The sequence below is a fragment of the Nycticebus coucang genome, chromosome 12 (assembly GCF_027406575.1).
Source record: "Nycticebus coucang isolate mNycCou1 chromosome 12, mNycCou1.pri, whole genome shotgun sequence".
Lineage (NCBI taxonomy): Eukaryota > Metazoa > Chordata > Mammalia > Primates > Lorisidae > Nycticebus > Nycticebus coucang.
In genome coordinates this window covers 61159329-61182847 of record NC_069791.1, presented here as the reverse complement: position 1 = coordinate 61182847, position 23519 = coordinate 61159329, and the positions used below count along the sequence as shown (strand labels likewise).

Below are 23519 nucleotides of genomic sequence, written 5' to 3'. Positions count from 1 at the left end.
GTCCAGCCATAGGATGGATTCTGAGGTTAACTGCCCAGATGTGAAGATAACTATTTTCTTTTCCAATCTTTGTAGGACCTACTAAATGAAGCAAAACAGAGACTCAGCAAGGTGGTAAAAGATACAACCAGGTACCAAGTGCTGCTGGATGGACTGGTCCTCCAGGTACCCTTCTAGGCCAGGTCTACAGTTTTTATACCCCCAGTTCTGAGGAAATTCACAGGCTCTATTAGAGATCAGTTCTGTTTTTCCTGTTTTCTCGTCTTAGCTTTTTTCCTTTTACTTATTACCTTATCTAAAAATGTGTGCTGCATCAGAGGATAGTATTATCTGTCTGGTTGGATGACTTCCAGGCTTACTACTCTTTATATAGTCTTTTTTTAGCCTGATTTAAGGATCAGTTTTGCTTGCAAGGCCAGCTTTAAACTTTTTTTATTTGATTTTACCACTAAAATACTTGCTTTAGGTATTAGGGTTCAGACCAGATGCTTTATACATTTTAATTTATTTATAGCATAAGAATAACTTTGGATATTTATACATTTAATTTATTTATACATCTGAATCTTTATTTTTACTTAATTACAGTAATATTTGTCCTCAACCTGGGTGATACCAGACTTCCATGTGAATTTTGTTTCGACCATCAAAGCATTGGTTGCATTTGTTTGGTTTGTGACAGAAAGATCTTCTCTCCACATTCTCATATGCTATATGCTATCTTTTAGGGGAACTTACCCGGGGCATTTTTCCAAAGTAGATGAAAAAACTATAAAAAAATTTTTTTTTCTGTTGCTTTATTTTATAGTTTGCATTTTCTACTAAGTGTATCTGATTATTTCTTACAGGGTTTGTACCAATTGCTGGAGCCCCGAATGATTGTTCGTTGTAGGAAACAAGATTTACCTCTGGTAAAGGTAAGGAATTTAGAAGAAGAAATCTCTCCATTTTTTTTTGTTGTTGTTGTTTGTTTTTTTAATTATGTATTTATTTATTTGTTGTTGCAGTTTGGTCGGGGCTGGGTTTGAACCCGCCACCCTCCGTATATGGGGCCGGCGTCCTATTCACTGAGCCACAGGCGCTGCCCCATCTCTCCGTTTTTTTAATAAAAATATCAAAATATTAGGATCAGGCTGGGTGCCCCTAGCTCAGTGGTTAGAGTACCAGCCACATGCTCCAAGACTGGTAGTTTCGAACCCAGCCCAGGGCTGCTAAACAAACAAAAAAAAAAATAGCCAGGCATTGTGGCGGTCACCTTAGTCTTAGATACTAGGGAGGCTGAGGCAGAGCCCAGGAGTTTGAGGTTGCTGGGAGCTATGACGTCATGGCACTCTACTGAGGGTGACAAAGTGAGATTCTATCTCAATTAAAAAAACATATATTAGGATCAAATATATGCTCTAATAGGTAACACCTCAACCATGAGAATTGAAGGAGTCTCAACACAGTGTAGGTATTATTTTAAGTATACTTAATCTTCCTGTTTCTTTTTTTTTTTTTTTTTAAGAAATCAAGCTGCTATCTATATTATTAGTACCTTCCTCTCTTTCTAGGAACTTGGTAATACCATAATATTAAAATCAAATAACAAAAAGTATCACTTCCGAGATTGGAGCAAGATAGGCTATGCCATCTTAGAGCCTGCCGCCAGACAAGCAAGCCTTGCCTCTGACCCCATTCATTATATCCATTCACGCACCTAGAGGAGGGATGTGGGAGCCAGAAGCAGCTGGCTAGTTCTGATTCTGTTAACCAATTTGCTCTTCAGATTAAAAACCCTTCCATGTAGCTTGTCCTACGGCAGGGATGTGAGTGCTCAGTGTCCTGATCATTGCATTTCTTACTGTAAATTAATACATTTATAGTATATTTAGATTTGTAATTACATTTGTAATTTGTAATTACATTTCTCTCTCTAAGTAATTACATTTCTCTCTCTTTGTGCAGTAGCAAAGAAAATATGCCAGCCAGAGAACATAACTATTGCTATTCATTCTTCACTGTAATGAATTACGATTTTAGTTTATAAATAATCTCGGTAACCGGAATCTATGTTTGTGCTGACAGCCTCATTTATGAACCTGTAAAACAGGAAGCTAGATGTCGTCATGGAGAATTCACCACGTTGGTATTATTCAGTGGCGGGAGGTCTTAGTTGCCAGCTAGCCCTCATTAGGTGACACCATGGTATTTCTGGGTGCCGCAAAAGCTTTTTCTTCAAATTTCTATGGTGTCAGTAATAAGCTCTAAGAGTAGGGCTCTATTACATTTGAGAAGCAGAAAACCGTTGAATATGTGCATCAATTTGTTTAACAAGTAGTGTTTCCAGAGAAAAATACTAAAGTTCCTTCAACTCCTTCAGGACCAAAGGACTTTCAACTAATCATGTTTCGCTACATTCATTGCTATATAGCAATAAAAATGCACTTCCATGTATCCTTTTCTTTCTCCAATGAGCTAGTTTCTTTTTCTAATTGTGGTCATAAATTCTACTCTTTTAACCATGTTAAGTGCCCAGTTTTAGTGGTACTCACTACATGTTGTCAGTCATTACCACTGTTCATCTCCTGAACTTTGTCATCTTCTCATACTGAAACTCGGGGTCCATTATACTATAATAAATCCTCCTTCTCCTTATTTTATCCTATGTGCCTCACATAATTCTTTTTTTTTTTTTTTGAGATAGAGTCTCAAGCTGTCACCATGGGTAGAGTGCTGTGGCATCATAGTTCACACAACCTCCAACTCTTGGTCTCAAGTGATCATCTTGCCTCAGTTTTTCAATTTTTTTTTTTTTTTTTTGAGACACAGTCTCACTTTTTCACCCTCAGTAGAGTGCTGTGGCATCCCATCTCACAACCACCTCAGATTCTCTTGCCTCTGTTTCCCGAGTAGCTGGGACTACAGCCACTCACCACAGCAACGCCCAGGTATTTTTTTGCTGTTGCAGTTGTCATTATTGTTCACCTGGCCAGGGCCAGGTTGAAACCCGCCAGCCTCAGTATATGTGGCTGGCGCCGTGACCACTGTGCTGTGGGTGCCAAGCCTTTTTCTAACTTTTTCTTGTAAGTTTATTTTATATGAGAGAGAGGGAAGAAAGCACAGAAGAGAGAGGAAGATGGTCAGGGCTGGAGGAGACTATCCTTCCTTATTAAGGTGAATGATACTCCTTTGTGTACACCACATTTTGTTTCTCCATTCATTCATCAGTGGATAGTTGGGTTACCTTCTCTTTTGGCTATTGGTGAAAAATGCTGCTATCACATGGAGTACAGATATCTGTTCTGCTTTTAATTCTTTTGGTTATATACTGAGAAGTGGGATTGCTTGCTGGGTCATATGGTAATTCTGCAACTAAATTTTTGAGGAATTGCTGAGGTGTTTTCTACAGAGTTTGCACTATTTTACATTCTCACCAGTAATGTACAAGCGTTCTAATTTCTTCACATCCTCTCCAATACTTGTTGTTTTCTGTTTATTTGATAATAACCTTCCTAATGTGTGTGCAATGGTGCCTCTTTTTTTTTTTTCTTTTGAGACAGGGTCTTGCTTTCTTGCCCAAGCTAGAGTGCTGTGGCATCGTCACAGCTCACAGCAACCTCAAACTCCTGGGCTCAAGCGATCCTCCTGCCTCAGCCTCCCAAGTAGCTGGGACTACACGCTACCTTGCCCAGCTAATTTTTGAAATTCTTTTATAGAGACATAGTCTCACTTTCTTGAACATATTGCCACCCCCTCTTTTGCAGCTGTCTCTTTAAGTCAGACTTAACAGCCAAGCTTTTCTTCCTTCTCTCTCCTGCCCTGCCTGCTCCTTTCAGTGCTCCTACCTGGGGCAATAATGTATCTTTCTCCTGCTGGGCCCTGCTTCCAACCTGGTATCTGCTGCAGTGTGTTTAATCACAGAAACCACTTACTTCTCTTCCCTCCTGCATGTTAGGATCACATTTTATCTCATTTTTCCTGAGTGGCTGTCATTCTACATTCCCATCAGTAGTATAGCTATTCTTTTACTTGAAATGGGAATATTCTTGCTTGTGCAGTTTGTTGACTTTTTGGATACCTGCTCCATAGTTTCTGTTAATGCCTCTCATTGTTTCCTATTTTTCTAGGCTGCCGTGCAAAAGGCAATCCCTATGTACAAGATTGCCACTAAAAACGATGTTGATGTTCAAATTGATCAGGAGTCCTACCTGCCTGAGGAAATGTAAGTATTCCTGATGCTAACAGCTTCTCTCCCTGGGAGAATGGCCTTTATTTGAAAGTGTATTTTCTCCAGTATACTCTTAGTGAAATGAATAGAACCGTGGTTGTGTTGCACTTGGAACTGGTGTTGTTTTTCTGTCAGTGCTCTGACGTTCTCCCACGTAAACCAACTAAATATACTCTAAAAGTCTAGTTTTGGGTCACTCCAATCATCCTGCAGAGGTGACATGCAGAACTTAAACCTGAGTCCAAATCTATTAGATTCTGAGGAAACAATCTCTATTTCTAAATAGTTACCCAAGCCTAGGACCCTTACTTATGTAGCTAATAATTCAGAGATGGAATTGCAAGTACCCCTGGTTACTGCTGCTTACCGTGAGCAAAGGACAGAATGTTTCCAGAGCCAGTGTCCCTGGTACACTTCGTGTACTGGGGTAGGCTGAGGGTCACCTGACGAGGTTACAGGCCAGATCGTTTTCTCCATTTTACCTGCCTATCGGCACCACCACACCAAACCATTGACTGACATTGAAAAGAGTACCTGGGGCACATTACAAGCTTACTTGATAGAGCATCAGACTCAGTACTGTAGGACCTGGATTTGATCTTTCACTAGCTGTGGGTCTTGGAAACTGAATTCATCATCTATAAAAATGGAACTAATGCTTTTTGCTTTTTTTTTTTTTTTTTTTTTAATTTTTTGATAGTTTTTGGCCGGGGCCAGGTTGAACCTGCCACCTCCAGTATATGGGGCCTGTACCCTACTCCTTTGAGCCACAGGTGCTGCCCAGCTTTTTTATTTCTTAAGGTGAAAAAAGATAAGGTAGTATGTGTGAAAATACTTTATAAATGGAGAAGTTAAGAAAATACATACATATGTATATGTATATGTGCGTGTGTTGGCTGGGCACAGTGGTTCATGCCTGTAATCTCACCATTCTGGGAGGCCAAGGCGAGTGGATTGCTTGAGTTCAGGAGTTCAAGACCAGCTGAGCCATAGCCAGACCTTGTCTCTTAAAATAGCCGGGCGTTGTGGCGGGCGCCTGTAGTCCCAGCTACTCAGGAGTCTGAGACAAGAGAATCCCCTAAGCCCAAGAGCTAGAGGTTGCTGTGAGCTGTGATGCCATAGCACTCTATCAAGGGCCACAAAGTGAGACTCTGTCTCTAAAAGAAAAAAGAATTCTCATAAAGCTTAAATGAAACAATGTCTGGACAGCTGTTAACTGGTACAGGCTCGTGGCTTAAGATACATAGTTATTCCTCCGTCAAAGCATCACTATTGTTCATAGTACATAAAACACTTAGTTCTGGGACTGGTAAATAAGAGGTTTTGTTAAAGACCACCGTTCTTTATCTAAACCTTTGGGGCCAGATGTGCTTTCAATTTCAGAGTTTAGAAAAGTAATTAAGTTCATACATGCCATGTTATGTAATATTCCCCAAAGGGTCTGACGCATCACCCCCATAATGAAATATACTAGTATTTCTGAATGGAAGTAGGAATTTTTTTTTTTTTTTTTTTATAGAGACAGAGTCTCATTTTGTCGCCCTCGGTAGAGTGCTGTAGCATCACAGTTCACAGCAACCTCCAGCTCTTGAGCTTCCGTGATTCTCTTGCCTCAGCCTCCTGAGTCGGTGGGACTACAGGCACCCGCCACAGCGCCTGTCTATTTTTTTTTGTTTTTGTTTTTTGGTTTGTTTGGGGGTTTTTTGTAGACACAGAGTCTCACTTTATTGCCCTCGGTAGAGTGCCGGGGCGTCACACAGCTCACAGCAACCTCCAACTCTTGAGCTTAGGCAGTTCTTCTGCCTCAGCCTCCCAAGTAGCTGGGACTACAGGTGCCTGCCACAATACCCAGCTATTTTTTTGTTGCAGTTTCGCCAGGGCCGGGTTTGAACCGCCACCGTCGGTATATGGGGCTGGCATTGCCCCAGACGATCTCTTATTAATAGGCTCTGTCGGTAAGGCGCCGGCCCCATATACCGAGGGTGGCGGGTTCAAACTCGGCCCTGGCCAAACTGCAACCAAAAAATAGCCGGGCGTTGTGGCAGGCGCCTGTAGTCCCAGCTACTCGGGAGGCTGAGGCAAGAGAATCGCTTAAGCCCAGGAGTTGGAGGTTGCTGTGAGCTGTGTGAGGCCACGGCACTCTACCGAGGGCCATAAAGTGAGACTCTGTCTCTACAAAAAAAAAAAAAAATAGGCTCTGTCTGTTGATTTGCAAACTGAGATATGCAATCCTCCCTTTTCCATTTTGTTGAGGAATACTGGCTATTCAAATTTAATTAGGGGCTATAACATAAAACCAGATTGACAGCAGTCACTTGATAAGTGACAGTCATTATAAGCAGGAATACAGCAAGCCCTCTCTATTTGTGAGTACCTCATCCATGGGTTCAGCCAACAACAAATGAAAATATGTTGCATCTTTACTGAACATGTGAAGATGATTTTTTTCCTTTTCATCATTTCTTAAACAGTACAGTATAACAAATATTTACACAGCATTTATATTGTATTAGCTGTTTTAATAAATGTAGAGGTGATTTAAACTAAATGGGAGGGTATGTGTAGGCTATATACAAATACTGCACAATTTTATGTAAAGGACACAAGTACTATGGATTTTGGGATTGGTGGGGGGCGGGGGTCCTGGAACCAACTATACCTTAAACCCTCAAACTTTTAAAATTTTTTTTTTATCGGGCGGTGCCTGTGGCTCAAGGAGTAGGGCACCGGTCCCATATGCCGGAGGTGGCGGGTTCAAACCCAGCCCCGGCCAAAAATCACAAAAAAAAAAAAAAAAAATTTTTTTTTTTTTATCTCAAGCTTATAGCTTATGTCATGTACTCCAAACACCAAAATAGCTTTCCTCTAAGGAAATAAGGTAAAAGTACTGTGTATGTTTCCCTTTCTGAAATCTATAAAAACTGTTGTTTCCTGTGTTCTTTATAGAGCTGGTGGTGTTGAAATCTATAATGGGGATCGTAAAATAAAGGTTTCCAATACCCTAGAAAGCCGGCTGGACCTCATAGCCCAGCAGGTGAGTGTTGGGTGAACATCTCTTGGGAGCTGGTCAGCTGCCAGCTTTGATGTGCTCCTGAGAACACTTGTCCATTCACTGGCATTTGGAAATTGTTGTTGCTCTCATTCCCTGTTTTTTGATGTTTCTTAAAAAGAATGAAGGTAAGGTATATAGTGGCATATGCTGAGGTAATACAGTTTACCTAAGGGAAGATTTGGGATTAGGCATTTACTACACTGCAGGTGCCAACTGAAGGCCTTTCTCCAGCAGGACCGATGGCACCCAGAAAGGAATCGTAAGGCTATTGGCTGTTCAGATGTTCTCAGATTTGTACGATGAACTCTAGGAAAAATAGAATTTCACCTGTTCTAAAATGCTGGGCATCTTCTAGCAGTGGTAGTCTGCTGCTGTAGCTGCTAACCTAGAAGTGCAGTTTACTGTTTATACAAATGCTTGTCTTTTTTTTTTTTGCAGTTTTTCTGGCTGGGGCTGGGCTTGAACCCGCCAGCTCCGGCATATTGCCCTACTCCTTTGAGCCACAGCTGCCGCCCTCTAGTCTTTTTTTTGAGACACAGTCTCACTATGTAGCCCTCAGTAGAGTGCTGTGGCATCACAGCTCACAGCAACCTCAAACTCTTGGGCTTAAGCGATTCTCTTGCCTCAGGCTTGCAAGTAGCTGGGATTACAGGTGCCCGCCACAACGCCTGGCTATATTTTTGGTTGCAGTTGTCATTGTTGCTTAGCAGGCCCAGGCCTGGCTCAAACCCACCAGCTTCAGTGTATATGGCCCGTGCCCCACACTGGCTAGTGTGAGCTATGGGCACCGAGCCAAATTCTAGTCTTATAACCGAACTACTTTCACCTGGAATGTCATATTCTGGACACTTAAATATTATATCTGTGTATTCAGGTAGCTACTTCAAATTCACTTTCTTAGTCTTACTAGTCACATTTTTAGGTGCACAGTAGTTAGTGACTATTGTATTCAACAGCACAGTCTTAGAGGCTGGAAATGAAAATTTCCTAAGGATTTCTTTAACCATAACAAGTGTTTCAGCACAAATTTGCATTACAAATATTTGTGATCACTCCCGGCACATAGTCGGCACTCAATAAACATTTAATGAAAGAGAGAATATAAGTGGCCTAGAATATTATGAGAGAAAGTATTGTTATGGAGCTTCTACAAACATCAATATAACAGAGTCCTTAGGCCAGGCATGATGGCTCACACCTGTAATCCTTGCACTCCAGGAGGCCGAGGCAGGAGGATCCCTTGAGCTCAGGAGTTCAAGACCAGCCTGAGGAAGATCGAGCCCCCATCTCCACTAAAAATGTGAAAATTAGCCAGGCATTTTGATAGGGGCCTATAGTCTGAGTTACTCAGGCTGAGGCAGGAGGATTACTTTAGCCTAGCAGTTTGAGGCTGCTGTGGGCTAGGCTGAAACCATGGCACCATAACGTGGGGCCACTGAGTGAGATTCTGTCTCAAAAAATAAGAGCCAAACAGAGGCCTTAGATAATAATGACTTTAGATTTTTAATTTTTTTCTTTGTCCCTTTTGTAAGCAGTGTTAACGCCAAACTTGAGATTAGTTTTCTCACCAACAGTTGTATTACAGTGCTTCAGCTAAGTAAAGGACAGATTTCATACATGTAGCTTTTAATTTCCTTCTCAGCCATATAGCGGTTAATGACTCTCTGCCTGTGGTTAAGATACACAGTTCTTTACAAGTTCTTCCATTAACATTGCTTGTTTGCTAAATTATATGTTCACAGATGATGCCAGAAGTACGGGGAGCCTTGTTTGGTGCAAATGCTAACAGGAAGTTTTTGGACTAGGCCTTTGAGAGAGTCCATCCACTGCGCTACTGCTATGATGTGGAAGCTTCTGCTGTTTGAAGAAACAAGAGTGTCTGTGTTGCTTCCTCTTTGCTGTCCTAATACTGCTCTGTATTTATCAGTGGAAACCCTTCTTTGTCTAATGCCCTTGGCCTAATTGTTAAAAGCGGGAGAATGTTTCATTTGCTCTGATCAGGAACCCACACCTAGTTCATCTCAAAGTAACACAGGGCTAGGCTGGTCCTACATCGTTAGGTGGTGGCTGCATGAACTTCACCGAGCCTCCTGCTCTTTCTCCACCTCCCTGTTAACTAGTCTAGAGGGGGATGTGTATGGTGTTCTTGGCCTTGAGGTCTCTGCTCTTTAGGTTTCAAATGCATGTGGCACATGCATTCCTCCCAGCAGTAGGAGCTTCACTGTTACCTATTGGGGCCTAGAAGTTTTCCTCATCTGTAAATGTGATTTGAAACCTAAGCCATGAATATGCTTTATTTATTAAAGTAAAAGATTTATGTGGATTCAAATATAATTTCTTATGTAAGGTACTACAAATTTATGATCTGAGGGAGCAAAGTTCTTATTAAGGTACCTAGAAAAGAAGTATTTTCTAAATCCCTATACCATCTGATGGTTTACAGCTGTCAGTACTGAACCTTTAACTGTGGATGTCCTCTGGGCTTCTTGCTGATTTTTAGCAGATAACATCCATCCAGCCCATCACCATCCTCCACACACGGGGCTTTGGTATTACCTCTTTTTTTTTTTATCATCTTTGTTTTTGTAGAGACAGAGTCTCACTGTACCGCCCTCCGGTAGAGTGCCGTGGCGTCACACGGCTCACAGCAACCTCTAAGTCTTGGGCTTACGCGATTCTCTTGCCTCAGCCTCCCGAGCAGCTGGGACTACAGGCGCCTGCCACAGTACCCGGCTATTTTTTTTGTTGTTGTTGTTGTTGCAGTTTGGCCGGGGCTGGGTTTGAACTCGCCACCCTCAGCATATGGGGCCAGCACCCTACTCACTGAGCCACAGGCGCCGCCCTGGTATTACCTCTTATCTAGAAGGATTGTCCAGCATATTGAGGAAATAGTTTTACTAGTTTGGGGAGACAAATTCTTTTTTTTTTTTTTTTTTTTTTTTTTTGTGGTTTTTGGCTGGGGCTGGGTTTGAACCCGCCACCTCCGGCATATGGGACCGGCGCCCTACTCACTGAGCCACAGGCGCCGCCCTGGTATTACCTCTTATCTAGAAGGATTGTCCAGCATATTGAGGAAATAGTTTTACTAGTTTGGGGAGACAAATTCTTTTTTTTTTTTTTTTTTTTTTTTTTGTGGTTTTTGGCTGGGGCTGGGTTTGAACCCGCCACCTCCGGCATATGGGACCGGCGCCCTACTCCTCGAGCCACAGGTGCCGCCGGGAGACAAATTCTTAATGAGGCCCTGTTCTTCCATCCACTCCACTTGCTTTGTTCTTTCTCTACATGACTAAGTGCTGTCCAGTATCTCACAGCTAAGGAATGGTGGAGCTGGGAATTTAACTGAAGTCTGTCTCAAGAACCTGTACTCAAATGCAGCATTTTTTTTTTTTTCTTTTTGAGACAGAGCCTCAAGCTGTCGCCCTTGAGGGTAGAGTGCTATGGCATCACAGCTCTCAGCAACCTCCTACTCCTGGGCTCAAGCGATTCTTCTGCCTCCGCCTCCCAAGTAGCTGAGACTACAGGCACCCACCACAATGCCCGGCTGTTTTTGGTTGCAGCCATCATTGTTGTTTGGCAGGCCTGGGCTGGATTTGAACCTGCCAGCTCAGGTGTGTGTGGCTGGCGCCTTAGCCGCTTGAGCCATAGGCTCTGAGCCAAATGCAATTCTCTTGATAGTGTGACTACCAGGGGCCTGGCGCAGTGGCTCACGCCTGTAATCCCAACACTCTGGGAGACCGAGGTGGACAGATCACCTGAGTTCATGAGTTCCAGACAATCCTGAGCTAGAGCAAGACCCACCTGTAAAAAAAATAGTCAGGTGTTGTGGTGGGCGCCTGTAATCCCAGCTATTTGGGAGACTGAGGCAAGAGAATCACTTGAGCCCAAGAGTTTGAGGTTACTGTGAGCTATGACGCCATGGCACTCTTACCAGGGGCAACAAAGTGAGACTCAGTCTCAAAAAAAAAAAAAGTGGCTGCTAAGAGTGACCATTTTAGCACCATCCTCTTCCTCATTAACCCATGTTTTAGGTAGGTGGGGACTAATGTAAATACCAACTCCTACAGCAGGTGTTTTTCCCTTAGGTCTTCACCATGTGTGTGATGTGTCTCTTTGTCTGTAGCACCTGTGGGGCAGGGCTGGAGGCCCATGAGGATGTCACTGCAGACTCCATCCTCAAGGTGATGCAGTTACAAAGTGATAGAGTCAAGACTCAAAACCCCATGTAACTTAGAAATATAATATCCCTATGGCCGTTCTGCTTATCCTTATAAATAACAGTTTGAAGAGTGATTGTGACCTGCTTCAGTGCCCTTTTTAATCTGATTGGTTCTAAAGTGGACATGGCAAGGTAGGTGACAGATCGCATCTATTGCAGCCTGTCTACTATTCCCACTCATTACTAGACGAGATTATCCAACTTTATTTCAAGTTGTGTTCCAAGGCCATTGGCAGGGATGAGTCTGTGGTTCAGGAGAAGGATTTGGGGTGGGCTGGCTACCCTAACTCTGCCCACCTGTTCAGTTAGAGCCAGCCTCAACCCTCAGCCATCCAGGATTGGGTAGGACAGTCAACAGTTTCAAATGATGTGTTGAGTTTGGATCCTCATTTTCATCAAAGTCAGTGCTAAGACTAGCCATAAGTTATTTCAAGATTAACCAAACTAAATTCTCAAATGGACTCAAGTATGCTGATTTTGAGTGTAAAACAAAAATGTTAAAATATAGAAGCAACCTTTCTATCTTTGCTATCTGTTAAGGTCCTGCAATTAATATATCCAAAGCAAGTGTTATTTTTGTTATAAAGTAGGTGGTTTAGAGACTTCTGAAAGCCCTTGGTAGCTGTGCCCCTAAAGGAAATGAATGTAGAAGTCATGAGAAGTCTGTGCTCAGCTCACTGGAGTAGGGTTGTTTCTTCTGAAATGAGGTAGCACTACAGGTTAGGGGACATGATGCAGCATGGCAGGCCGTCTTTTGCTTCTCCCCTCTAATGGGCCAAAGAAGTGGCCACCAGCTGGGGACTAAGCTCCAGCCCTGCTACTCAAAACACTTTAAGATTCGCTCTCCAATACCAATGAAGTAGACGCCTTGAGCAATCCCGAAGAGAGGTGCTATGACAAGAGCCCGGCATCCTGCTCCTTTCATGAAGGCAGATGGTCCCTCCTGAATCCAGAGTTTCCTGGGGAAAAGGAAGAGCTGGTGAGCTGAGAGGCAGGGGCTCTCTGCACTCAGTCCCCAGTGATGGCCTCTCCTCAAACATGCACCTTCCTTTGAGAGGAGGTGTGTTTCCATAGCAGTACCATCAACCCAAGCAAGTAGGGAGACCCCCCTCACCCATAGACATACGTACTTTGATTCCCTAGCAGTTGGGTCAAGGCCTTGGGAAATAGGCCTCGATCTGCCTAGAATCTGTGGGAGAGATGCTGTAAGGGATGCAAGGAAGAAAAAGTCACCCAGAATATCCAGGTTTCAATGAGAGGTGAGGGAATGGGAAAGATTTCAGAGAAACCCAGAGGTCAGCTATGAAATTGGTCTCTAGATCTGGTGTAGGCAGAAAGCATTGTAGAGGAACTTGTCCCAGCACAGTTTGTGGGGACTCCGGGCTCTCACCTGGCACAGTCGGCAATCCCACTGTAGATGTCCTCACCCTGGCCTTTCTTGAGGGTTTGGATTCGAGTTTTCAGAACTAAACCAAGCACAGGTTAAAATTAGAGAGAATCTTGCTTTTGGTGTCCTCCATTCAACACAAAGTGGGCTAGGTTCTTGTTTAGTACCAGTGTAGTGAAAGGGAATCGTGAGGCCAGTTCTGCCAGTGTGTGACCAGTAAGGGCAGATCTTCCTCTTCAAGCCTCGCTTATGAAGTGAACAAAGTTGCTCCCAGTGGTTCTCACTGTGAGAAGCCCACCTGCTGGAGGCAGCCCTGAAGGTGGGGAGTATTGCTCCTGCCTTTAGCCTCGAATCTTAGAATGCTGTCATTTCTTTTTTTTCTTTGAGACAGTCTCACTTTTTCTCCCTTGGTAAAGTACTATGGTGTTGTAGCTCACAGCAACCTCAAACTCTGAACTCACGCCATTCTCTCTTTTTTTTTTTTTTGTAGAGACAGAGTCTCACTTTATGGCCCTCGGTAGAGTGCCGTGGCCTCACACAGCTCACAGCAACTTCCAGCTCCTGGGCTTAAGCGATTCTCTTGCCTCAGCCTCCCAAGTAGCTGGGACTACAGGCGCCTGCCACAACGCCCGGCTATTTTTTGGTTGCAATTTGGCCGGGGCCGGGTTTGAACCCGCCACCCTCGGTATATGGGGCCGGCACCCTACCGACTGAGCCACAGGCGCCGCCCTCACGCCATTCTCTTGCCTCAGCCTCTCAAGTAGCTGGGACTCCTCCACAATACCTGGCTATTTTTAGAGACAAGGTCTCACTGTTGCTCAGGCTGGTCTCAAACCTATGAGCTCAGGCAATCCACCTGTTTCGGCCTCCCAGAGTGCTGGGATTAGAGGCGTGAGCCACCTCACCCGGCCCCAACTGTCATTTCAAGCTGAGGCTCACAGCTCTACTGGGGGACAAAGCTAGTAAAATCAGGCTCAGCACCCATAGCTCAGTGGTTAGGGCGCTGGCCACATATACCATGGCTGGCAGGTTTGAACCCAGCCTGAGACTGCTAAACAACAATGACAACACAAAACAATGGGGGGGGGGGGGCGGCACCTGTGGCTCAAAGGAGTAGGGCACCGCCCCCATATGCAGGAGGTGGCGGGTTCAAACCCAGCCCCAGCCAAACACTGCCAAAAAATAAATAAAAATAATAAAAGTTAAAAAAAAAAAAATAGCCGGACGTTGTGGCAGGCGCCTGTATTTCCAGCTACTTGGGAGGCTGAGGCAAGAGAATCACTTAAGCCCAAGAGTTTGAGGTTGCTGTGAGCTGTGATGCCATGACACTCTACCAAGTGAGACTCTGTCTCAAAAAAAGCCAGGCAGTGGTTCGCACCTGTAATCCCAGCACTGTGGGAGACCAAGAAGGGAGAATTGCTTGAGCTCTGGAGTTTGAAACTTGCCTGAGTGAGAATGAGACTCCCAACTCCTAAAAAAAAAACCTAGCCAGGTGCCGCGGGGAGAACCTGTAATCCCAGAAGCTCAGGCAGCGGGATGCCCACAGCCCGAGTCTGAGGTTGCAGTGAGCTATGATGCCATTGCACCCTGCTCAGGGCATAGGGTGGGACTCAACAACAACAAATAAGCAAGAAAATAAAAAAAAATTGTTTTTAAGCTAGTAAAATCAGCCCTGAGGGGATTGGTCAGTGATAAGAAACAGAGGGAAGGTCTCTGTGGCCCCATTTTTATCTGTGTGGACCTCTGGGTCACGTGGCCTGCTCTGTGCCAGCAGTACGGATTGCAACCTAAGAGGGTTTTCAAGGTTGAGGCTGTTGCATCATTCCATAGACAACTATACAAATACCTGATTTTTTTAAAAGCAAGTCAACCCTTGAAACTCAGATTCCTGGCCCCTGCATCTGCCACGTCCTTACCGTCCAGAGGTGTCACTGCGACAGCAGCTACAGAGCCTGCAACACAGCCTGACATAAAGGAATGAGCGAAGGAGGCCTTTCCAGTAAGCTCGCTGAGCCCCAGGTTGTTAAGGTTGGCGAACAGTGGGAAGTAGATGATGGAGAAGGGAATGTCTCTGGAGAAGAGGAGGAAGAAACACTGAGCTGTGTGCAGCTCCAGCTTTCACCCAGGGCCAGACAGTGAGCCTTTTGTATGAGCTTTGGGTCAGAGGTGAGCCAGAGAGACCTGTTCTTACCCTGACACCCCCTGGTAACAGGGTGATGGACAGGATACGAGAAAAAGCTGTTTGCCTTCTGTCCCTCCCAGCTCATTCCTCTGCCCTACAGCAGCCTCTTAATGAACAGTCAGACAAGGATTGGAAAACTACGAGGTCCTGTACAAGTGGGGATAGGCCAAGATAAGGACTGGTAACGGCCAGGGGTACGGTATATGAACATATGCATATTCACACATATACTTGTCAATTTTCTGCAGTCCTTTATAGATGGAGCATGAGATGCTTTGGGGCACAAAATCCATCCTCATATGGGCCTGGTTACTGGAGAAGGGACTAAAAACTTTGGTCTTCCAGGTACTCATGGGATATGACCATGGCCAGTTACTGACAACACAGGAAACATGGAAATAGTTTGCTAACCTGGGCTTGAATATTCTGGGAAGAATTCAGAGGCAGGTTGGGGCAGCAATCCTCTGGCCCTCCATTCCCTCTCTCTGTGCACTGGGTCCTGGGAAACAGGACTGGCGATGTCCCGAGGTCAGGAAAAAAGGCTCACCTGAGGAGAGTGGCACCCAGACCCTTGTAGAGACCAGCCAGGCCCTGAGTGCGAAGCAGCTCCCAGGCAATGAGGGTTGCAGAAGGGCGCTTGTGGGTGGAAGCCGAGCCGGTTGTATAGCACCTGGAGGAGGGAGGCGCTGAGGCCGAACCCTGGTGATGGATAGCTGGAAGCAAAGGACAACCTTCATCACAACCCAAGCCCCAGCAGGCGTGGCCAGACCTTCACAAGTGTGGCTCCATGCCCACCCCTGGGACAACTCAGAGGCAAGAATGAAGACTGTCCTAATTTTAGAATATTAATTTCCAAAGAAATCATCTTATGGTCCTTATTATCTAATGATAATAACCTAATATTAGGTATATTTATTATCCTGCTGCATGGAATGCTTCTCCAGAGCACAGCCACTGCCTGCCCAGCCTGCGGCCCGGGATGCGTTTGCAATACCCCTACATTCCTTATCCTATTTAAACTTTTTGGTCTGTCTTCCTTTTCTGAATTATCTCTGAGCCTATGTAGATAGTTTCACCCTAAAGCAGATTGGGACCTAGGAACCCCCCTGTGTTCTGCCTGATGGTACAAAGCCACACTTGCCTTCAATCTCCCAGAGCCTTCTCCTAAGCACCCTAGTATTAGGGGGACAGGCTTTTTTTTTTTTTTTTTTTGAGACAGAGCCTCAAGCTGTCACCCTGGGTAGAGTGCTATAGCATCACAGCTCACAGCAACCTCCAGCTCCTGGGCTCAAGCGATTCTCCTGCCTCCGCCTCCCAAGTAGCTGGGACTATAGGCACCCGCCACAATGCCCAGCTATTATTTTGGTTGCAGCCATCATTGTTGTTTGGCGGGCCCGGACTGGATTTGAACCCACCAGCTCAGGTGTACGTGGCTAGCGCCTTAGCCGCTTGAGCCACAGGTGCCGAGCTGGGAGACAGACTTTTTTTTTTTTTTTTTTTTTTTGGCCGGGGCTGGGCTTGAACCCGCCACCTCCGGCATATGGGACCAGCACCCTACCCGTTGAGCCACAGGCGCCGCTCGGGAGACAGACTTTTTAATGCCCTTTCCAGGGGTCCTCAAACTTTTTAAACAGGGGGCCAGTTCACTGTCCCCCAGACCGTTGGAGGGCCAGACTATAGTTTAAAAAAAAAAAACTATGAACAAATTCCTATGTACACTGCACATATCTTATTTTGAAGTAAAAAAACAAAACGGGAACAAATACAATCACACTGCTGCCCACGGGCCGGGCCGTAGTTTGAGGACCCCTGCTGGCCTTTGCCATGGATAGAATCCTTTCCTTCCTCCCTCCCTCCCTCCCTCCCTCCCTCCCTCCCTCTTTCTTTCTTTTCTTTTTTTTTTTTTTTTTTTTTTTTTGTAGAGACAGAGTCTCACTGTACCAACCTCGTGTAGAGTGCCGTGGTGTCACACGGCTCACAGCAACTTCTAACTCCTGGGCTTAGGCAATTCTCCTGCCTCAGCCTCCCGAGCAGCTGGGACTACAGGCACCTGCCATAACACCCAGCTATTTTTTTTGTTGCAGTTTGGCCAGGGCTGGGTTTGAACCCGCCACCCTCGGCATATGGGGCCGGTGCCCTACCCACTGAGCCACAGGCGCCGCCCCTTTTCTTTTTTTTTTTAACAGTCTCATTTTGTCATCCTTGGTAGAGTGCCGGGGCATTATAGCTCATAGCAACCTCAAAGTCTTGGACTCAAGCAATCCTCTTGCCTCAGTCTCCTAGCTGGGACTATAGATGCCTGCCACACACCCAGCTATTTTTAGACACACGGTCTTGTTTTTGCTCAAGCTGGTCTCGAACTCCTAAACTCAGGCAATCCACCTGCCTCAGCCTTTTACAGTGCTAGGATTATAGGTGTGAGCCATGGTGCCTAGCCTACAACTCTCTATTTCTGAGAGGACCAGGATTTAGGAAAGGCTCAAACTCTTCTTCCAAGGAAAACCAGAAAAATAGGAAGGGCTCTATTCTCCCTTTACACCTTCCTAGTAAAGGCCAGCTGAACTGCCTATTGACTGAGGCGTTTAGCAAGCAGGTCATTGACATTTCTTAAAATATTTAGGAGGGCCAGGTGAGATGGTTCATGCCTGTAATCCTAGCACTCTGGGAGGCTGAAATGGGTGGATTGCCTGAGCTCACAGGTTTGAGACCAGCCTGAGTAAGAGTGATACCATCTCTAAAAATACCAGGGCGTTGTGTTGGACACCTATAGTTCCAGCTACTTGGAAGGCTGAGGGAAGAGAATCGCCTGAGCCTAAGAGTTTGAGGTTGCTGTGAGATATGATGCCATGGCACTCTACCAAGGGCGACAAAATGAGACTCTGTCTCAAAAAAAAAAAGAAAAAAAAGGGCGGTTCCTGTGGCTCAGTCAGTAAGGCGCTGGCCCCATATGCCGAGGGAGGCGGGTTCAAACCCGGCCCCGGCCCCGGCCAAAACTGCAACCAAAAAATAGCCGGGCGTTGTGGCGGGCACCTGTAGTCCCAGCTACTCAGGAGGCTGAGGCAAGAGAATTGCTTAAACCCAGGAGTTGGAGGTTGCTGTGAGCTGTGTGAGGCCATGGCACTCTACCGAGGGCCATAAAGTGAGACTCTGTCTCTACAAAAAAAAAAAATACCTTTAGGAAATTAAGCCTAAATAGCAGGGAAGTATGATAGAAACATTAGGTATATTTTCTTTTTTCTTTTTCTTTTTTTTTTTTTTGAGACAGAGTCTAACTATGTCGCCCTTAGTAGAGTGCCCTGACATCACAACTCACAGCAACGTCAAACTTTTGGGCTTAAGCAATTCCCTTGCCTCAGCCTCTCAAGTAGCTGGGACTACAGGCACCTGCCACGATGCCCGGCTATTTTTGTTGTTGTTGTTGCAGTTGTCATTGTTGGTTAGCTGGCCCTGGCTGGATTTGAACCTGCCATCTTTGGTGTATGTGGCTGGCGCGGTAACACTGTGCTATGGGCACCAAGCCAGAAGCATTAGGTATATTTTCTGTCCCTCCTAAATCAAGATTCTCATTTCTGCTATTTATTCTACAGCTGGCAGTGTTGAAAAGTATAACCAAAAACAAAGACTTCTGCTGACTTAGAAAGCTGACTGGTCACACAGTCTAGCACAGCAGTTCTCAACCTGTGGGTTGCGACCCCTCTGGAGGTTGAACGACCCTTTCACAGGGGTCACCTAAGACCATCCTGCATATCAGATATTTACATTACGATTCATAACAGTAGCAAAATTACAGTTATGAAGTAGCAATAAAAATAATTTTATGGTTGGGGGTCACCACAACATGAGGACCGGTATTAAAGGGTCACGGCATTAGGAAGGTTGAGAACCACTGGGCTAGCAGATGAAGGTAAGATGTTATCCAGTCCAATCCCAGCCCTTCCCTGATTCTATGAGAAGGTGGGATGCGCCTCACCCAACCGTCCAGCATCCTGCAGCTGAATCTTGAGCATTTCCATGGGACAGGTAACCACCACCTGGCACATTCCAGCTCCACACCCAGCTAGCATCTCCATCTTCAGGTTCCGCTGCATCCTGTGGGCCAGGAGTCCGTCTCCATCAGGGGCAGGACCATCCTGCCACCCACTCAGGCACATCTACCCTCCCTCTGTACGTGGGACCTCCGGTGATGTCACCCTTGTCTGTCACTCACCCCATAGGGTAGGCCATCACCTGGCCCTCAGGCTCACTCCCCTACAGACAGGAGACTAAATGTAAAGTAAGCCTGTTAGGGAGGTGGCACCCACGGGCAAGTTGAAAACAGCAGCAATGAAACTAACCAAGGCAGGCATTTGATTCTCTCTGATCCCTTAAATGATTCTCTAGGAGAGAGGCACAGAGGGAAACAAAGTGGGGGCTGATTTTTTTTGTTTGTTTGTTTGTTTGTTTGTTTTTGGCCAGGGCTGGATTTGAACCCGCCACCTCCGGCATATGGGACCAGCACCCTACTCCTTGAGCCATAGGTGCCGCCAGGGGGCTGATTTTTAAAAATTCATCAGCTCACAAGGGTATATGTGAAACTTGGTAAACAGTCTGTGAAGCTAGTGAATGATGCCCCATGATTATATCAATGTATACAGCTATGATTTAATAAAAAAAAAAATTCATCAGCTCGCTAATGAATGTATTTGCATATATTGTGTGTTCTATATATTATCAATCCTTTACAAATTACACCAGCTCACTCTCTCCCTTCACTTCATTCGCCTAAACATCCACCAACTTCACCGCCTACATGTAATGCATGTAACTATTTACATATGTACAAGCGGGGAGAGACATAATTGTGATCCTCTCCCAAAAAACAGATGCAGCAAAGGGTCTCTGTCCCCGCCCCACCTGGCCGTACCCATCTTCCATGAGCAGCTGCCGAAAGAAGTCATTGGCTGCCAGCTTGATGGCCTTCTCCGGAGTGACCAGGGTCAGGTTCACCGCAGCCCCTGCAAGTGAAGGACGATGAGAGGCCAAGGCCATCTTGGCCATAACAAGTGTTGGAGAGTACTGCCCGTGCAGACGGCTTCCTCCCAGTCTAGCTAGGCACACTAGGGGGTGGGGCGTCTGGGGAGGCAGGGCTCCTTGGCATGATTTATTGATTCGATTTCTTTTTCATTTCTTCTCCCTACCACATTTTTCTCCTTTTTATGTATTTATTCCTTTGGGGACTCATTAGTCCAGATATCAGGATGTCATGTTATTTTTGTCTTTGTTGGTGCTCCCACCTCCACTGATTAACAAGTGGTTCCCAGTGACAGCCCCCTGGGCCTTGGGGGCCAATGTTCCAGCTGCCCTGTGTTACACCAGCCCACTGCCATCAGCAGTTTGGTGGGTCCCAGAGGTTTTATTTTACTTCTCAGGGATATTAGCCTATCAGCTCTGTCTCAGCTCCAGCTTTGGATCTATTTTCCACAGGAAAATTGTGGGGATACTGCAAGGGATGACAGGGAAGAGCCCCGGACTCCTTCCTAGGAGCTCAAACCTTTTCCATTCCCTGTCCCTTTCAGTCTCTCCCTCTCCTGCTCTTAGTAGCTGGATGCTCTGGAGACAGGCAGTGCGGATGAGCGGGGGACACACAGGGCTCTGTGCCCTGTGTGCTGAGGTCTCAGGAATCCTCAGCCGGAAACACAGCTACCTCTGTCTCCACCAAAAAACAGAAGGTTTGTGAAAAGTTACTAAAGATGTCAGATTGCCCAAGGGCATCCCAGCAGCCCCGGGGCAGAAGGAACCCCAATTCCCAACATCACACAAGCTCACAAAGTCTGAGCCTCTGTGACTCAGCCCACCCCCATGCCTGGTAAGCCCACCTCGGTACATGCCCAGGAAGCCCTCGGCCCGTGCCGTCTTCATCAGGCAGTCAACCCTAAAAGCAGAGGCCGCAGGAGAAGTCAGTGTGTGCACGGGGAGTCCTCCTTCACCACCCCCTGCCTAAGCTGCGGGCACAGCCCAGCTGACCCCCTCCCCATCCCACCCTGCCCACACTGCTCTCCACACCCTCCTGGGGCCCCTCCCCACCCTCAGCCCCACTGACACCTACATTCCTTTATATATGGCTTTCCCATGCTGGTTCTGCAGCCGAGTCTTGGCCAGGTCGATGGGGAACACACAGGTCACCCCCACAAGCCCTGCCACGCCTCCATTGATGAGTTTTGCTCCGATGCTAGGCCGTGGGGGAGAGAGAGGCAGGCAGATTACAGAGCTTCACCCAGCCAGCCCTGGGGGGAGCAGGGCGAGGAGCGGCCAGGATGAGCACAAGCCAGGTGTCCAGAGACCCCTCTCCTCAGCCCACCCCCAGGCCCAGAGGCGACCTGCACTCACCAGGGCTGAGGCATCTTGGCTCCCAGTTCTGGGACTCTACTGGCTTCTGGGAAGGGCCAGTCTGCCCCTGGGGCCCCACGAGGGCATAGCAAGTCCCACGGCCAAGCCTCCCCCACCTCCCAGGCCCACGCCTCAGCACTCCTTACCCTCCCAGCCAAACAAACTGTAGCTTTCTTTCGGGCCTAAGGTCAGGTAAAGCTGAGCTGGAGCCCTGCCTGTGCTGAGGACGTGGGCGGGTTTTCTCACCCCTCTAATCTAGGCCCTGGGTGAAGATTAAATGAACTAAAACAATTGGTAAATGGCAGCTATAGTTAATTATAAATCTGACAATGAGGGCGTCTAGTCAGCACAAGATAATGTGGCTAAAGCATCAAGATTATCTAACTCCTGCCAAAAGTGAAGTCATAGTTTAGGTAACATGGGCCCCTTTGTCCTGTTAAGTACAGGAGTTTTAGAAGACAGAAAATAGAATATAAGCCTTTCTAATTTGGAACCTAGTAAAAATTTCTTTCTTTTTTTTTTTTTTTTTTTGTAGAGACAGAGTCTCACTGTACCACCCTTGGGTAGAGTGCCGTGGCATCACACGGCTCGCAGCAACCTCTAACTCCTGGGCTTAAGCGATTCTCTTGCCTCAGCCTCCCGAGCAGCTGGGACTAGTAAAAATTTCTTATCTTTCAGGAAAGAGGCAGATGGTGAGCAAAATATTTGGAGATAGTTTACCCGGAAGCGGTAAGAGCAGATAATAGGTTTTTCCACAGTGACCCTTGGTAAGCAAACAAGAACTCTGTGACAACAAATAGAACTGGGACAATCTAGTCAAAGAAGACGCATCCAAGCAATTTGAAATTATATTTAACAATGTTATATGTATATTTGTATATATATTTGTGTGGTTTTTTGTATATTTATCCCTATATTTATGTTTGGAGAAAATGGGTCTCACTTGCTCTTCCCTAGGACTCAGCTTATTCCTCAGGAATCTGGAAAAGAAGCCAAGTGATGTGCTGACATCATAACACCCCTTCCCCCAGCCAGACCCAGAGATTTCCGTCCCAGCCAGAGCTCACCTCAGATCCTGGTGGGACATTCTGCAAAGACGAAGGGCTGCGGGTGGATCCCAGGACACAGGACTGTTGAATCCTGGGGGTAGCTGCTGCCTGGGCCGGCTGAGGAGGACGAAGTGGTGTCTGTCTCCTTGACTTTAGCCCCCTAGTGGAATGGGCAGAGAAGGGGTTTGCAGTGCAAAGTGGCCTGAGCAGCCTCCCAGCAGGTCACAAGTCACAACCCTCCTGAGCTGCAGCTTCCTCCCCCACAAAGTGGTCAGAACAACACTTGCCTCATGGTGTGAAAAACCACATATGTAATGGGACAGACATAATTTTTTTTTTTTTTTTTTGAGACAGAGCCTTAAGCTGTCACCCTGGGCAGAGTGCCGTAGCATCACAGCTCACAGCAACCTCCAACTCCTGGGCTCAAGCGATTCTCCTGCCTCAGCCTCCCAAGTAGCTGTGACTACAAGCACCTGCCACAATGCCCGGCTATTTTTTGGTTGCAGCCGTCATTGTTGTTTGGTGGGTCCGGGTTAGATTCGAACACGCCAGCTCAGGTGTAGTGGCTGGCACCTTAGCCACTTGAGCCACAGGCACAGAGCTGACATCTTTTTTGTTTTTTTTTTTTGTAGAGACAGAGTTTCACTTTATTGCCCTCGGTAGAGTGCCGCGGCACACAGCTCACAGCAACCTCCAACTCCTGGGCTTAGGCGATTCTCCTGCCTCAGCCTCCCGAGTAGCTGGGACTACAGGCGCCCGCCACAACGCCTGGCTATTTTTTTGTTGCAGTTTGGCCGAGGCTGGTTTTGAATCCACCACCCTCAGTATATGGGGCCGGTGCCCTGCTCACTGAGCCACAGCCGCCGCCCGACATCATTTTTTTTTAAGAGACAAGGTCTCACTCCGCTCCCAGGCTGAAGTGCAGTGCTGCAATCTCAGCTCACTGCAACCTGGAACTCCTGGGCTCAAACAACGCTCCCACTTCCGCCTCCCAAGTGGCTGTGACTACAGGTGCACCATCATGCCTGGCTAATTTTTCTTATTTTTATGGAGATGG

The 23519-nt window shown here is 46.3% G+C and overlaps 2 protein-coding genes across 4 annotated transcripts in view; one reads left to right on the top strand and one right to left on the bottom strand.

Annotated features, from left to right (window-relative positions):
* The window catches only part of ATP6V1E1 (ATPase H+ transporting V1 subunit E1), a 30301-nt gene extending 20716 nt beyond the window's left edge, over window positions 1-9585 (top strand). For all 3 annotated transcript variants that reach the window (XM_053557974.1, XM_053557973.1, XM_053557975.1), the window contains 5 exons: window positions 76-165; window positions 849-917; window positions 4110-4204; window positions 7157-7244; window positions 9005-9585. In XM_053557974.1, the coding sequence (XP_053413949.1) occupies window positions 76-165; window positions 849-917; window positions 4110-4204; window positions 7157-7244; window positions 9005-9067 (405 nt within the window). In that variant the 3' untranslated portion in view covers window positions 9068-9585. The remainder of the gene's footprint in view (window positions 1-75; window positions 166-848; window positions 918-4109; window positions 4205-7156; window positions 7245-9004) is intronic.
* Window positions 8786-22613, bottom strand: SLC25A18 (solute carrier family 25 member 18). Its single transcript, XM_053557971.1, has 9 exons — window positions 22481-22613; window positions 21133-21255; window positions 20903-20958; window positions 19951-20041; window positions 19018-19136; window positions 15595-15760; window positions 14782-14936; window positions 12869-12944; window positions 8786-12437 (listed from the first exon to the last, which is right to left on the bottom strand). The coding sequence occupies exons 1-9, from the start codon at window positions 22498-22500 to the stop codon at window positions 12296-12298; spliced, it is 948 nt and encodes a 315-aa protein (XP_053413946.1). The 5' UTR covers window positions 22501-22613; the 3' UTR covers window positions 8786-12295.
* Window positions 22614-23519: the final 906 nt, after the last annotated feature.

What these genes read in the sequence shown, in the direction of transcription:
- SLC25A18 (XM_053557971.1), bottom strand. Translation starts at nt 22,500, where the DNA reads ATGTCCCACCAGGATCTGAG. An exon ending in GCAGGATGCTGGACGGTTGG is followed by an intron (nt 15,761 to 19,017) that starts GTGAGGCGCATC and finishes CTTTGCTTCCAG; the next exon opens with CTATCCATCACCAGGGTTCG. An exon ending in CTGGGTGCCACTCTCCTCAG is followed by an intron (nt 14,937 to 15,594) that starts GTGAGCCTTTTT and finishes CCTCTTCTCCAG; the next exon opens with AGACATTCCCTTCTCCATCA.